Raw genomic sequence first — 14924 nt, 5'->3', positions numbered from 1 at the left:
AGCTGAGGAAGCGTTGTTCTAAGTCAGCCATAAAAATGTTGGCATACTGTGGGGCCATGCAGGTACCCATCGCAGTGCCGCTGATTTGAAGGTATACATTGTCACCAAATGTGAAATAGTTATGGGTCAGGACAAAGTCACAAAGTTCAGCCACCAGGTTAGCCGTGACAGTATCGGGGATACTGTTCCTGATGGCTTGTAGTCCATCTTTGTGTGGAATGTTGGTGTAGAGGCTTCTACATCCATAGTGGCTAGGATGGTGTTTTTAGGAAGATCACCAATGGACTGTAGTTTCCTCAGGAAATCGGTGGTGTCTCGAAGATAGCTGGGAGTGCTGGTAACGAAGGGCCTGAGGAGGGAGTCTACATAGCCAGACTATCCTGCTGTCAGGGTGCCAATGCCTGAGATGATGGGGCGTCCAGGATTTCCAGGTTTATGGATCTTGGGTAGCAGATAGAATACCCCAGGTCGGGGCTCCAGGGGTGTGTCAGTGCGGATTTGTTCTTGTGCTTTTTCAGGGAGTTTCTTGAGCAAATGCTGTAGTTTCTTTTGGTAACTCTCAGTGGGATCAGAGGGTAATGGCTTGTAGAAAGTGGTGTTGGAGAGCTGCCTAGTAGCCTCTTGTTCATACTCCGACCTATTCATGATGACGACAGCACCTCCTTTGTCAGCCTTTTTGATTATGATGTCAGAGTTGTTTCTGAGGCTGTGGATGGCTAATAAATTTGTTAGTCTCTAAGGTGCCACAAGTACTCCTTTTTTCCTTACAGTGTGTATGATAAAACCCATTGTTTCATGTTCTCTGTGTATATAAATTTCCCCACTGTATTTTCCACCGAATGCATCCAATGAAGTGAGCTGTAGCTCACGAAAGCTTATGCTCAAATACATTTGTTAGTCTCTAAGGTGCCACAAGTCCTCCTTTTCTTTTTTGCGAATACAGACTAACATGGCTGCTGCTCTGAAACCAGTGATTTGTCAGTAACAGATCATTTCCTTTGTACTTTGTCCCTGTGATCTGGGCATAGATCTCACAGGCCTAGACAAGTAACAGGACACTGGGTGGCTTTTTTTCCAGAGTGTTGTTTAGGGGGGTGCTTGGACTCCAATGGGGGAGAGCTCAGCACAGTTATTTGTCGTGGACGGGAAGAGTTCTCAGCCTGGCATAAAACTGCAAGGAAGAGTCGGACTGTGCCCTGAGGACTGATTGTCAGGATGGGACACAGGCAGTGCCGCTGAGATGCAGAAGGGTGATTCTGTGGTACAGAGGTTATGGAATAGGGCGGGCATTGGATTATCACTGAAGAGCACTCACAGAAGAAGGGGGTTTTTAGGAAGCAGAGATGGGGGTTGCATGGTGCAGAAGGAAAGGAGACAATGTCCTAGGCAGGCAGCTGGGGTGCTGAGATCGCTGCCTACCAGGCTGACCGTGATTGTCCCATTGTCTCCTGGTACTCCTCCATCTGTGTGGCTGCATCCACCGGTCGTCTCATGTCTTATACTTGGTTTGGGAGCTCTTTGGGGCAGGGACTGTCACGTTGCTCGGTTTGAACAGCGCCAAGCACAGCAGGGTCCTGGGCCATGACTGGACGCTACCACAGTTCAATTTTTTAAATTATTAGCCAAGCATATGGGGAAGCGGGGGTAGGATGCCCTGAAGAAGAGAAAGAGGATACTGGCTTAGGAGGTGCACAGGTAGCAGGAGGAGGAAGAAACGGAAGCTGTAGAGCTAGGGCCTTACAGAGGACTTTGAAGCTCTGGGAGGAGATGAATGACCCTTAGTTCCAAGCTCTCTGTTCTCATGCTCCTTGGCCCATAACCCACCAGGAGTTTGCGGCCCCTGATCTGCGGAGGAATGTCCTCCCCATGTGACGAGGAAGGCTGCAGTCATACCTTTGGGTGACGTGCCCGGCATGTGGGCTAGCCATGTTGTCTGGACATGAATGGTCAGCGCTGGGTTGTGTCTGCAGATGACCAAGTCCTACAGCAAGGGCTGGTCATTCTGGAGGGGTCCATATCACCCACCCCTCTGGGGATCATGCTGCAGGTGGGGTTGTCTGTGACTCCCACTGCCCTAGGGAAGGTGCCGGACAGACTGGAGCAGGCTGCGAATAGGGAAGGCTCCTGTACTGCAGATATGTTGTCCAGAGCTCTCCTGGGAGACAAGCGTGAAGCCTGGTAAGTGTAAGTCTCCGCCTGCTGCCAGCCACAGAGATTCACAGACGTCTTGTGTGTTCTGATGTACAGACGCATGCTCGGGGGGAAACAGCTGACGATGGCAGAAGACCCCCTGTCCCACCCCGCCCTGGATAAGGCGGCTGGCGAAGAGTTCCTGCAGGAAGCTTTCCAGATCATCCTGGAGGAAGCAGTCAGGAAAGGGACAGATGTCAAAGAAAAGGTGGGGCTCCTGAGGGCAGTGGCGGCTGAGCAGTCAGGAGGCTGGAGTGTAGCCCCACCCCTTTCATGGGGTAGCCTGTGGCTGGCCCCTCTTCGGTATGGGCAGGGGAGGGAGTTTTCCCTCTTACCACAAAGGTGCTTTGCAAAGGGCTCCTGTCTGTTTCTAAGCCGAGTTGCTGCCAGTGGTGATCATTGGCCCTCTCCCTGTCTCCAGGTGCCCTTTGCCCGGAGCAGTGGTGATCATTGGCTTTTCCAAGCCATTGGCCAGAACATGGCCCCACCAGAGCAGTGATCCAGCTGGCCTTAACGAGTGCCACAGGCCACGCCCTGCAGTCCAGGCACAGACTGCCAAGTTGCCCCCTAACACCTGGGCACAGACTGAACAGCCACCCCTGCTACTTGGGCACAAATTGCCTGGTCACCCCCTACAATATAGGCACAGACCACGTGGCCACTTCCTGCCACCAAGGCACAGACTGTCTGGCCACCCCCTGCCAGTCGAGCACAGACTGCCCAGCTGCCCCCTACAGCCTGGGCACAGACCACCTGGCCAAGGGCTGCACTGACAGCGGGCCAGGAGGCCTGTGGCCCCACCTCATCCGTACAAATCAGCGCCGATCGCACCCTCGGCTTTAATATTAAAGGGGAGCTCGTGGAGACGGCAGCTCACAGTCTGCAATTCAGCCTGTTCACTCAGTTCAAGAAGCATGGTACATCTTTATGGACTGCACCAGTGCCTTAGACAGGAGAGCCGCCATCGGCTGCACGCCAGCGCCCATCCACACCGTACTGTGCCCGCTCATGCTTAGATTGCAAGCAGAGGAGTGACTTTGCTCAGCATGTGCTGTCTGTTCCCCTGACTGCTACTCGCCCCGTGATGTGAAAGAGCCTGGGGAAGGGCTCCATGTGTTGTGGCACAGGGGTCCTGTGGAACCCCGGGAGGGAGCAGTTCTGGGATTGCAGCTGCAGGGAGAGCCTCTCTCTGATGTGCTGCTCAGACCCCATTCCCCTCCTGTCCTTTCCTGTTTATGGGCTCAGTCCATGGGAAATACATGAACAGTCCTGGGCACTATGCAAAGGCTGGATGGATACCCTGGGTCGGGGGAGGGGGGTGACCATTCCAGACTCCTCCATTGCCAGGGATGGTGGGGTGGAGAGTGCCTAGAAATGAGCTTCCCCCTGCTGCTGCTTAGACAGGACCCGACTCCTTTCCCCCAGCCTGGAGTAACCCCCTTCACACATGTGCACAAGCTCCTGAGGTCATGAGCTGGGCATCTTCTACCAGCCTTGCCCCCAGCTGTAGGGGGGTCCTTGCTGAGGTGGGCCCTGCTTGCCCTGTGCCCCCTTGGAGAAGGGAGCCTCCAGGGAAGGGCTGTTTTCCCAGTTCAGCAGGACCGGAGCAGACTGCTGATGAGTTGTCTCTGTCCCTTCAGGTCTGTGATTGGAGGGAGCCCCATGACCTGCAGAAAATCCTGGACCTGGAGATGAGGAGCAGTGGGGAGCCCCAGCAGAGGGTGCTGGAGCTCTGCCAGGATGTCATCCGCTACAGCGTGAAAACATGTAGGTGATGAGACACTCTGACGGCTGGGCATGGTGCTGCCCATGGAGGAGGTCCCCTGCCTCCCGCTGCCTGTGTGTCAGAGGGAGAACAAGGCTCGCCCTCCGCTGAGCAGGGCCTGAATGCTAGGTCAGAACTACGTCTGTAAGGGATATCAGCGCAGCTGTGACATACCAACTAGTGTGTATACGTCACTGGAGCCCAGCCAAATGAATGTGGCTATCGCCCTCTAGCGGCTGCAGCCCAAAGAGGGTAACAGCCTTAAAACTGTTACAGCTCACAGAGATTCTCCTTTAGCTCAAATGGTAGAGGCTGTATTTATGGACCCACAGGTCCTGGGGGCTGCCCAGTGTAGGGCTGAGCTGGAGACTGATGTCTGCTGATGTTACTTCGGATCTAGCCCAGGTTTAATGAGGACACAAGCTCTGTTTCCTGCTCTTTCCCTGTGTTAAAGGCTCTCTCTCTCTTCTCCCCCTCCCCGCCAGGTCATCCTCGTTTCTTTAACCAGCTGTTTTCGGGGCTGGATCCCCATGCCCTGGTGGGACGGATGATCACAGAGACGCTCAACACCAGCCAGTACGTCCTTGCGCTGTCTCTGAGCACCCTTTGCCTGGAGCTGCCCAGGCAGGCAGTGCATCTGCCTGGGGGTGGGGCACAAGGACAGTTAAGGACACAGGAAAGGGAGAATGCAGGGGCTGCTTGCTGTCAAAAGACAGGGAGGGGTGGGTGAAATTCACAAGGTGGGGGGAAGTTCTGGGGTGTCATTTTGGCCCCGAGGGTCCCGGAGGCTGCAGTCTCTCTCCTTTAGATGTAGATGGGGTGTGGATTTGGCTCTCCTGACTAACAGCACCACCAAAGTGGGTATGGTGCGGGCCCAGGGATTGTGCATCTCTGTCAGAGCACCTTCATCTTTACCTGCAGCCTCCCACTATTACTGCCCTGGGCTCCCCACACACTGCTCTGCTGATGCCCCTCAATCCTGACCCACAACTCCCACTGCTGTTCCACGCCCAGGTGCTCTTGAATCAGGGCTCCCATCACTGCCCAGCTGGTCTGCAATCTGCAATATGGCCCTGCATCCTGCAGGTTTCACTCCCCTCCTGGGCTATCCATCTGTGCAGCTCCAGGGATGCCCCCTCCCACAATGGCCGAGTGCCTTGCTGAGGTGTGTCTGTGTGTCCCAGGTACACTTACGAGATCGCCCCTGTGTTCGTGCTGATGGAGGAGGTGGTGCTGAAGAAGCTGCGGGAGTTGATTGGCTGGGGGTGTGGAGACGGGATATTCTGCCCAGGTGCGTGAGGCTGGTATACTGCCAGAGGGAGGGTCAAGCCCGGGGCACCCAGGGCATCACTGCCCTTTCATGAACCGGGTTTCCTGCAGGGCTAGGAGATCCCTGAAAGAAGTGTGTGAGCAGGGTTAGCAGTTGGCACCCCAGCTGACATAGGGGGCAGACTCATTCCTCCCTGGCATACACACTGGGCCAGAGCCAGACTCAGCCCTCCCTGCAGTTTGCCTTTATGGTTCACTTAAACAGCAACAACAGAACATAACCTGTGGCCAAAGCTTTCTCCTGAGCTTGGCTCTTCCTAGGGTGCTTCTCTGCAGGACTCCCCCGATCTTTATCCTTAGTTCCCTCTGCCTCAGAGAGACCCTCCATCCCATTTTATGTCATGGCTTGGACCGGATAGAACCTCCCTTACAGAAGAAGGCAGCAGAAATACCCCTGTCTCTCTCTGCAGGGTTCTGGCGCCCGGCACTAAGGTGAGTCAGCAAAAAAGCCCTGCCTTCTTATGCAGAGTCCTAGAACCTGACGCTCTTATGGTGATATACCACCGAAACCTGGGCCTTCCTCCCAGCAGTGCTCCGTCAGTGTGAGCATCCTCCTGGCAGTGCCCTGCCAATACCAACCTCCTTCCACCAGTGTGAGCTTCCTCTCAACAGTGCCTTGCTGATGCCAGCTTCCTCACTGCAGCAGTGTGAGCATTCTCCTAGCAGTGCCCTGCAAGGCGAGTTTCTTCTCGGTGTAGTGATTGAATCCTGCTCAGGGAAGCCTCCTTCCCCTCCAAAGCTGTCCTTGTTCCTGTTCCACAGCACATTGGGAATGGGTGACAGGCTTGTACTGATCTCTGTGGGTTTGTTTCCTTGCAGGAGGCTCCCTCTCCAATATATATGCCATGAACGTGGCGCGGTACCAGCGTTTCCCGGACAGCAAGCGGACAGGCATCTGGGCACTGCCGAGGCTGGCGGTGTTTACTTCACAAGAGGTGCAATCTGGGGCTTCCCCTTCGCTAGCCATGACAGGCGCATGAGAAGACGGGGCTGAGCTTGGTCTCCCCTGAAGGATGTGGTGTTGCAGTGTCACCCCATCAGAGCCGCGGATCAGCAGGGCCCAAAGCATGACCCACTTCTTCCCTCAGCATCTGTGCCATTTGGCTTAACCTCTGCCATCTACAGTCCCCCTCCCCAGTTTGGCCGGCGTGCCATACACATAGCCCAGCACAGGGACCGGGGGCTTTTGGGGGTCCTTTTCAAACAGGAAGCATTGCATTGTGGGATGGAGTTAGGCCAAGTGCGTGAACCAGAGGGTTAAGGGTTGCAATGCCTGAGGGTCACTATCCGCACTGGGAAGGATGCCCAGGCCTAGATTCAGCCGGATTTCAGAGTAGCAGTCTGTCCCGCACTTGTAGATGCCTGAGAGGTGTTGTGGGAGGGAGGAGAGGGACGGGACGGAGGGTGCAGTTTGAAGAACTGCAGCCCAGGGCTTCTTGCTGTAGCATTTTTCTGCTAATTTGGACCAGGCCCCAAAATCCCATAAATGTCTTCATCTGTCTATACCGTCCACACCCTTCGAATGGGCCTCTTACCAGAGTACCAGGGGCCCTGTTGGAGAATTAAGGCACATCAGTTCTCCCTCCACCCGGGGTCCCCTGTGGGAATAACACAGCAGGGCTAAAGTATCACAGAATACACAATCCAGCATAGGTGCTGGAACTAGGAGTGTGGGTGGTACTGCAGCACCCCCTCACTTGAAGTGGTTTCCATTATATCCAGGGTTTACAGTTTGGTTCAATGGCTCACAGCCCCCCCACTATACAAATTGTTCCAGCCCCCCTGCAATACAGGACAAAATTGTGCATTCAGTTAAAGCAGCCCTGACTCGCAGGGATCCTGCAGCTCTCACCTGTAAATGACACTTCCTGCCCTGTGATTTGTTTGGGATTGGACCGTGGCAGGAGTCATGGCTGATTCCCTCCCTTCTGCCTTCTCCCGTAGTGCCACTACTCCGTTCAGAAAGGGGCGGCTTTCCTGGGCATTGGCACAGACAACATCTACCTGGTTGGAGTGGATGAGAGGTGAGAGCTCATGCTGGGAATGCTTGTGGCCTTCATCCAGACCTGGCACTGGTTCCATTCGGCTGAGCATGCCTCCTTCCCTTCCTACAGCACCCCCTGCTGGGAGAGGCTGGTATGACAGTCGCTGGAAGCACCCCAGGACTACTTTCTGGGAGCTGGATAGCTGGAATCGCCCCAGCAATCAGCGCCCCCTCCTGGGAGAGGCTGGGACTTGAGTAGCTGGGCGCGCACCAACACCCAGGGCACATGCCCCCTTTCCTTCAGGCTCTGTATCTGGAGGAGGCTGCGACTGCAGTGGCTGGGAGCTCCCGAAAGCCATCACTCCTCCACGGGTCCCATCAGTGACTCTTGCTGGCCCGAGCAGGGAGCTGGGTAGCTAACAGCTCCCACAGATGCTTCCCTTCAACCACCTGTATGGACTTGGGTAGAAAAATCCATCTCTGCTCTCTGCATGAAGGTGGACCCCGGGGATAATTTGTGCTCTCATCCTCAGGGGGAAAATGATACCTGCAGACCTGGAGAAACAGATCAACAAGGCAAAATCTGAGGTGAGTATGGGGTGAGGTGAGGGGGTCTGGTCTGCGGAGCAGGGAGCAGACTGTTAGGTACACCCCCGCCCTGTAACGCCGCACCCCACCCACTGGCCCTCTTCCCTTCCAGGGCGCGTGTCCTTTCTTTGTCAATGCTACCTGTGGCACCACTGTGTTGGGAGCCTTCGACCCACTGGTGGACGTGGCAGACGTGTGTGAGCGCCATGGGGCCTGGTTTCACGTGGACGTGAGTCCCCCAAGGAGGGCGGGGCAGGGAGATGTGCCCTCGGGAGCTAGAGATTTAGGAAGGGCTCCGTCCCTGGGCGTATGCGTCTTTGGCACAGACAGCTGTCTGGGAAGGGAGGTGGGGCTAGGGGAGTGGATGAGGAGGTTACTGGGAACCTTCGGTTACCACAGCTTGGCTGAACAGAACCAGCATTGCTGATAATTGACAAGCTCTATCCCTAACCCCCACACGGCTTGTCTCCACAGCCAAGTTCGCTCCTGTTGTAGCATGAAGGATCCTGTGATCTCTCTCCCATCCACACACGCAAACCATCACTCATGTTCCGCGATGCTGGTAATACCACTGGGGCACCGGCTGAAGCCGAAGTGAGCACAACTGGTCTGCTGCTATCGCTCCGCAGCAAGGATGCAATGCTTGGGGGCCGCTAATCCTCCAGTGCCTTCCCACCTTCCCCCTGGGCCTCTTGGACAGTAGTTTTGTGTGTGTGCAATCTCTCGCCCATCCAGACTGGAAGTCACCTGCCAGTTCATATAGGCCAGTCTGGTGTTGGAACCAACAGCTGCATTCCTCCATCTCTAGTGTCCTCTCTCCATGTGCACTGGGCCTCTTGCAAAATCCGGGCAGGAGGCTTTAGGGTCAGGCTCTCCCCTTAGAGCAGCCAAAGGCAGGGGATCGTAGATGTCACAATGAGAGAAGAGGCCCTAGGCTGGGCTAGAAGGGACCATCTTGAAACAGGGTTCCCCTTGGCTGAAAGTGCAGCATGCCCCAGTCTCAGCGGCTTTAGCCACATGTAGCTTCCCACTGATTGCTGATTGAACTCAAATCGCTGCTGTCTCTCCCTGTTCTTCCTTGGCAGGCTGCATGGGGTGGGAGTGCCCTGCTCTCCAGAAGACACAGACATCTAATGCGTGGGATAGACAGGTGGGTACTGTCTCCAAACCGGTGGACAGGCTTAACTGTCATGCTCGCAGCTTCATGGGAGTAGTGGAGGTCAGAGCCTGTGCGATCAGGTGAGGGGCTGGTTATGCAGAACTTTACATCGGGGTGAGGAACTTCAAGGACGCACTGAGAACAGGAATTGAGGCAGAGCTGGAGATGATCCCTCCCTATCTGATCCAGCAAGGGCAGCCTGTGCCTGTAAGACCCTGAAATTAGCACATGGTGGCATCAATATCAGTGTGTGCAGCTCTGCTCCTGCTGGTGAATATCCCATTCCATACACCTCCTGTAGCTGGCCGTCCGCTGCCCAGTGCGCCCACAGCCGTCCCAGTGCTCCCCTGCTCTTCAGCCCTTTCTCTGGCCCAGCTGATGTCAATGTCTCACTGAGTCTCCCTTTCCCTTGCAGGGCGGATTCGGTGGCTTGGAACCCCCACAAGATGCTGATGACGGGTTTGCAGTGCTCTGCCTTCCTGCTTCGAGATAGCTCCGTAGGTTTTCGCCGCCATTCCCTCCCCTGCGGAGGCAGGCAATTATAACCCCGCTGTGATGGATGCAGCTTATGTGCAGCTCTCTACAGTGCCTCCTGTTGGAAGAGGCTGGAAATGAAGTGACAGGGAGCTCCCCCACAGCCAATAGTCCTGCCCCATTCCCTACAGCGCCCCCTGCTGGGATAGGCTGGGATTGGAGTAGCTGGGCGCTCCCCTTCAGCCAGTACTGCTGCCCCACTCCCTCCAGCACCCTCTACTGGGTGTTGATGGAAGCGGCGTTTCAGTGAACATGTAGAGCCAATCCAGCTCCCTCAGCGCTCTCTTGCTGGCCTGGATAGCCCATGCTTTGTCCCTGCCTTCCCATGGGGACATGGCCTGGTCGGGACATGCTGATGTGTTTGCTGGACCCTCCCATTTCAGGGCCTGTTGCAGAGGTGCCACTGCGCCAACGCCACCTACCTCTTCCAGACCGACAAGTTCTATGACATGGCCTACGACACAGGAGACAAGACCATCCAGTGTGGCCGCAAGGTGGACTGCCTCAAGCTGTGGCTGATGTGGAAGGCCAATGGGACCGAGGGCCTGGAGAAGCGAGTGGACAGGGCCTTTGAGTTCACTAGGTATGGGGTGGGGGATACAGGTGTACCCCTAACCCCAAGAGGTGCTCTAGTGATGCCTCATGATCCTTACACATGGATGGTGTCTCTAGCTCCATGATTGCTTTATGCCCACCACAAAGATCAATGATGTTCTCCTCATCCTCTCTAGGTATCTGGCTGATGAGATAAAGAAAAGGGAAGGTTTCCAGCTGGTGATCGAGGTATGGGTCACCTGGAGCCATTGCTACACCACAGCTCACCCAGAGCTTGTCGTTTTCCAAGGGAGCGAGGAGAGTTTATCATGGGTTCCCAAAGCCCTTACAGATGGGTGGGCAGGCAGCAGCTATTTAACCTTGTTACGTGAGTTTATCAGCAATGAAATCCAATCTTCCTGGGTGTTCCTAGAGCCATAAGCGAGGGCGGACAGGCTTGGATCTTGTCCAGTCTCCAGAGGCTGCACCTCCATTAGCTGAGGTTTCAGTGTGCTCGGGTTGTTTACTTACAGAGATCCCTGCTGGTGACCCCTTCTCCTTTACCTCCCCCAGCCTGAATTCATCAATCTGTGTTTCTGGTTTGTGCCGCCCAGCCTCCAGGGCAAGCAGGGCTGTGCTGATTACTGGGAGAGACTGGGAAAGGTGAGTACAGGGAATGCTGGGAGTGGGGTGGGAATGTGGGGGCCCTGATGGATAGATGGATCTCTGATGGATAGATACAGTCTCTGTGGATGGTAGTAAACTCCAGTATAGTCCCCCCCCTGAGACTCGTGGAGAGAGATGGAGAGAATGTGTCTGTCTGTCCTGTCCCCCTGCCAACCCCCAGGCTGTAGCACCCCAGCCTTCTCTCTGCCAGCTGCTTCTCTAACCTACTATGTACTTAGACTTCACTGTTTCTTTGTATCCAAGGCCCTAGGTCTGTGTCCCACTGGCCCCAGTTGATGTCTCTTGTCACACTTAAGACACCAGAATTCCAGGCATTATCCGTGACAGGGACTGTCAAAGCTGCCTGGCAGAGTTGGACATCCAGCACCCAGGGAATCTCTTAGGAGTCCCGCACCCAAATCTGATTGACACCTTTCAAAATCCAAGCTGTTATATGGTGACCCCTTGTGGGGGCGCATTCCGGCATCAGCCCACAGCACAACAGGTGTGCCCAGCCTCAGTTTCCCTTTTATTTGAAAGGATTGTAGTCTTCTGCCTCTGGGCAGAACGTCTTCATATACACTCACGCTGTGATTCCTCCACAACCTGCAGTGAAACGTTTCTCCAGCTCCCACAGTGAACAGAGTCATTTTCCCCTCCCCCCGTCTAGGGCCTCACCCACCCCAGAATCAGTAGCAGCACTGTACTCCCACTTCCTTTGGCACCTGCTTCAGGTCTCCCTGCCTGGGTATGACTACCCTTCCCTCAAGGCTTTGCCAAAGAGCTCCCAGCTGTTCCCTAGGAGTCCCACCCCTGCTCAGGGGGATCCACCCTCTTGCTTCTGGGCTCAGCTCCCCCTGGCTAAGCTAGCTCTTCCCCTTTTGCCTTGGGGCCACTTCCCAGGCCTTCCACCCATCAGGGTCCCCACCAACAGTCTTATTGCTGCTCCCACCCCAACTTAGCTCTCTCCACTGGGTCTCCTGAAGCTTTTTCCCAAGCAACTCCTGCTACCCCATCACTGCTCCTCTGGGGCTCCTGCACATCTCCCGTGTCTGATTCCTCTGCTGGCTCATGGGGCCCTCTCTTAAGCCTAACTGGAAGGTGGCTGACACATCACAGGTGCACTGGACCCTGCTCCTTCTTAAAGGGGACAGTCACCACACAAAGCCTAAAACCCTGAGCTAGCTAGATGGGTTGGGTTGGCCATTGGAGGGGTCTACTCTATAGCCCAGGAGAAGGGTTACAGGTTTGTATCACAGCTGGCTAATTAAGTGGGAATGTGCTCCACTGACTGATGCTGATGTTATGTGTGGCTCTGCCTAGGTGGCTCCAGCTATCAAGGAGCGGATGATGAAGAAAGGGTCCATGATGGTGGGCTACCAACCCCTTGGCAGCAAGGTCAACTTCTTCCGCCAGGTTGTCACAAATCCTGTGGTCACTAAGCAGGATTTGGATTTCTTCCTGGATGAGATTGAGAGACTGGGCACAGATTTGTAGGGAGCCCGGCCTCCCCTACCACCTGGCAGGTCTCCATAGTGATGGTGGGACATCAAATTCGCTCCTGCCCATGGTATCCTTCTCCACAGCCTCCAGGAAGCATTACCACGATAACACAGTTCACCAGACTCCAAGTGTTTATACCCATAGTAAGGTGTTCAGATGCCAGCCTCTCCCACATGTCCTCCATCCACATTACACCAGAGAGGAACTCAGCTTTTGTGCGTCCCTCTCGCAACTCCCTCTCTTCCTCTCCTGGGTCCTTTCGAGAAAAGAGACATTGCAAAGGCCCAGAAGAGGGTCGCATCTGAGGCTTACTGAAAAGATGGTAGCATTCTTCTTGAGAACATCAGCTAGCATATGATTCCATAGAGCTCTCCTTTGGCTGTGACCTAAGGCAGCACCAGTAACTCTGTGGGGACTTGGGTACATCTTGGACAAGCTGGAAGAGGATGCTTATCTTGGATTCTGGAGGTGGACATTTCAGCACCAGCCTACGGTCAAGTAGAACATCATCTGGTGCAACAGGCCAGGGTCTGGAATGTATGCTCAATAGACACAGCTGATCGCATAGGAGGAATAGCAGTTGTGGGGCAGTCCACAAGTGCTGTGGAGATGCACCCAGCTGTCTGGAACTGGCACAAAGCTCCACCTGGGTTGCCTCCAAACGGACTTTTCAAGTCAAACGAAACTGCCGAACGCCGCTTCTCAAGCTACCAAGCAATCACGGTGCACCTTTGTCATTCCTCCCCTGCCCTTAGCAGTGCTCTGGCCTAAGTATTCCTGATTCATTTAATTAAGGGCATGATGTCAGTTCTTAATAAATGCTTGGTAAATGTTTCTTCCCCCCCCCCCAGCATTTCATAAGCAACATAGCAGTAAACATTGGCTTTTGGTTTTAGATCCAAACCACAGCTAGCTTTGTTAAATTGCCATACCAGCCCAGGTGCAAATTCTGCTTGCCCCCTCCCCCCATATCATATTGCACTTGCCTGCTAGCTAAAATGACTCACTTTGAATGGGTGGAAGTTTGCAAAACTGTCTTAAAGAGACCACCGGGCTCTTGGTGGGCTTGGAAGTTCACTGCTGCAAGAAGTCTTGCAACATTGCCTACTGCTCCAGAGAATCAATAACAAAACCTATAGCAGGAGGCAGCATGGTCCAGTGGTTAGCGCACTGCCCTGGGACTCTCATCTATTCCCAGCTCTCTCTTTCTGCACTTGTAAATGAGTCACTTCCCCTCCCCGAGCTTCAGTTTCCTTGTCTGTGAAATGAGGACAGTAAGACTGACCTGCTTTGAGATCCATGTACGCATTCTCAGCATTGTCTGAGAGCTCATAAGAATGGCCATATTGGGTCAGACCAATGGTCCATCTAGCCCAGTATCCGGTCTTCTGACAGCAGCCAGTGCCCAATGCTTCAGAGGGAATGAACAGAACAGGGCAATTATTGAGTGATCCAGTCCCAGCTTGTGGCCATCAGAGGTTCAGGGACACCCAAAGCACGGGTTGCATCCCTGACCATCTTGGCTGATAAGTTCATGGAGGATAGGTCCATTAATGGCTCTCGCATTCTTTTTGAACCACAGTTATACTTTTAGCCTTCACAACATCCCCATCTTTTTTCCCTACTAGCTCCCGGCCTGCTTGCTATCCGCACTCCCCTCCGCAGCCAGCTCCCTCGCTGCTTGCTATCTGTCTTCCCATCTGCAGCCAGCTCACATCCATTCAGTCTTCTGCTTCCAGCATTTTTGCCCCCATGCACCAGGCCAGGGTTCTGTGGGGGGAGGGGACGGACCCCCTGCTGGCTGGATGTGGCACTGGCTGGTGCCCACACTCAACTTGGAGCCAGTAGGTTCATGCTGGCATTTTAACAGGCTGAAGTGGGGGAACGGCGGCTTTGACTTGGCTCAAGGCCTCATCACCACTGGGCATTTAGAACATGCGGAGAGCTGGCGTTTGCTAACGCCCCCCCCTTGGAGCCCAGCTCAGACAAGGCCACTGGGGCTGCTCGCTTGGATGGGAGCCAGGAGCTGCTCATGTTCCTGCTTTGGTATTGGGCATGGAGGCAGCGAACAGACCCGCACCACTCCCAACGCAGGGCCCAACCTGGCCCGTGCTGGCCTAGTGAAGCGGCTTTGCTGCAGCATGCTTGTGCAAACTGGTTGCAAATCAGAAGGACCTACCTTGCCCCTCCCCGCCCAAGGAATACCACCAGCACACAGTGCCTTCCCCACGGGCACAGAGCTGGCTCTGCACCCCAACCCCTCAACATGCCCTGTTGTGGCAGGCAGAGGGACATCCCAATAGTGGGAGGCAGTGTGGCCACAGTAGCCCAGCCCCCTGGCTATTCCCCGGCTGCCATAAGGCCAATAGGGACCATATACAGCATAAACCTAACAGCAGAGCCTTGTACTGGACTATTTTTTAAATCCCGCCCTGCAATACCCACTGCCCCCAGCTCCTGCCCACAAAAACTTTAGGTCTGGTAAATCCCACAAGAGAGAGACAGACTCCCTCAGCCTACTAACAAAACACAACCGTCGGTTAATATATTATATATATAAATAAATAGAATTCAGACAATTTTTACCACTAAAAGAATAAAACAAATCTTGCTTAAACCATATTAAAAAAATACTTTAACTCCTATAATAAAAGGCATCAAATCTCTTTCTA

The 14924-nt window shown here is 54.4% G+C and overlaps 1 protein-coding gene across 1 annotated transcript; it reads left to right on the top strand.

The window, feature by feature from the left end:
* The first annotated feature begins 996 nt into the window (after positions 1-996).
* Positions 997-12928, top strand: CSAD (cysteine sulfinic acid decarboxylase). Its single transcript, XM_043506655.1, has 16 exons — positions 997-1082; positions 2239-2398; positions 3831-3957; positions 4441-4531; positions 5140-5246; positions 6104-6219; positions 7229-7308; positions 7802-7856; positions 7969-8085; positions 8942-9006; positions 9431-9512; positions 9933-10132; positions 10281-10332; positions 10657-10746; positions 12073-12252; positions 12797-12928. Exons 2-15 carry the CDS (start codon positions 2240-2242, stop codon positions 12244-12246), a joined length of 1515 nt encoding a protein of 504 aa, XP_043362590.1. The 5' UTR covers positions 997-1082; position 2239; the 3' UTR covers positions 12247-12252; positions 12797-12928.
* The last annotated feature ends 1996 nt before the right edge of the window (positions 12929-14924 follow it).

This window comes from Dermochelys coriacea, chromosome 20, assembly GCF_009764565.3.
Source record: "Dermochelys coriacea isolate rDerCor1 chromosome 20, rDerCor1.pri.v4, whole genome shotgun sequence".
NCBI classification, from domain to species: Eukaryota; Metazoa; Chordata; order Testudines; family Dermochelyidae; genus Dermochelys; species Dermochelys coriacea.
This window is presented reverse-complemented; position numbering and strand designations above follow the sequence as displayed.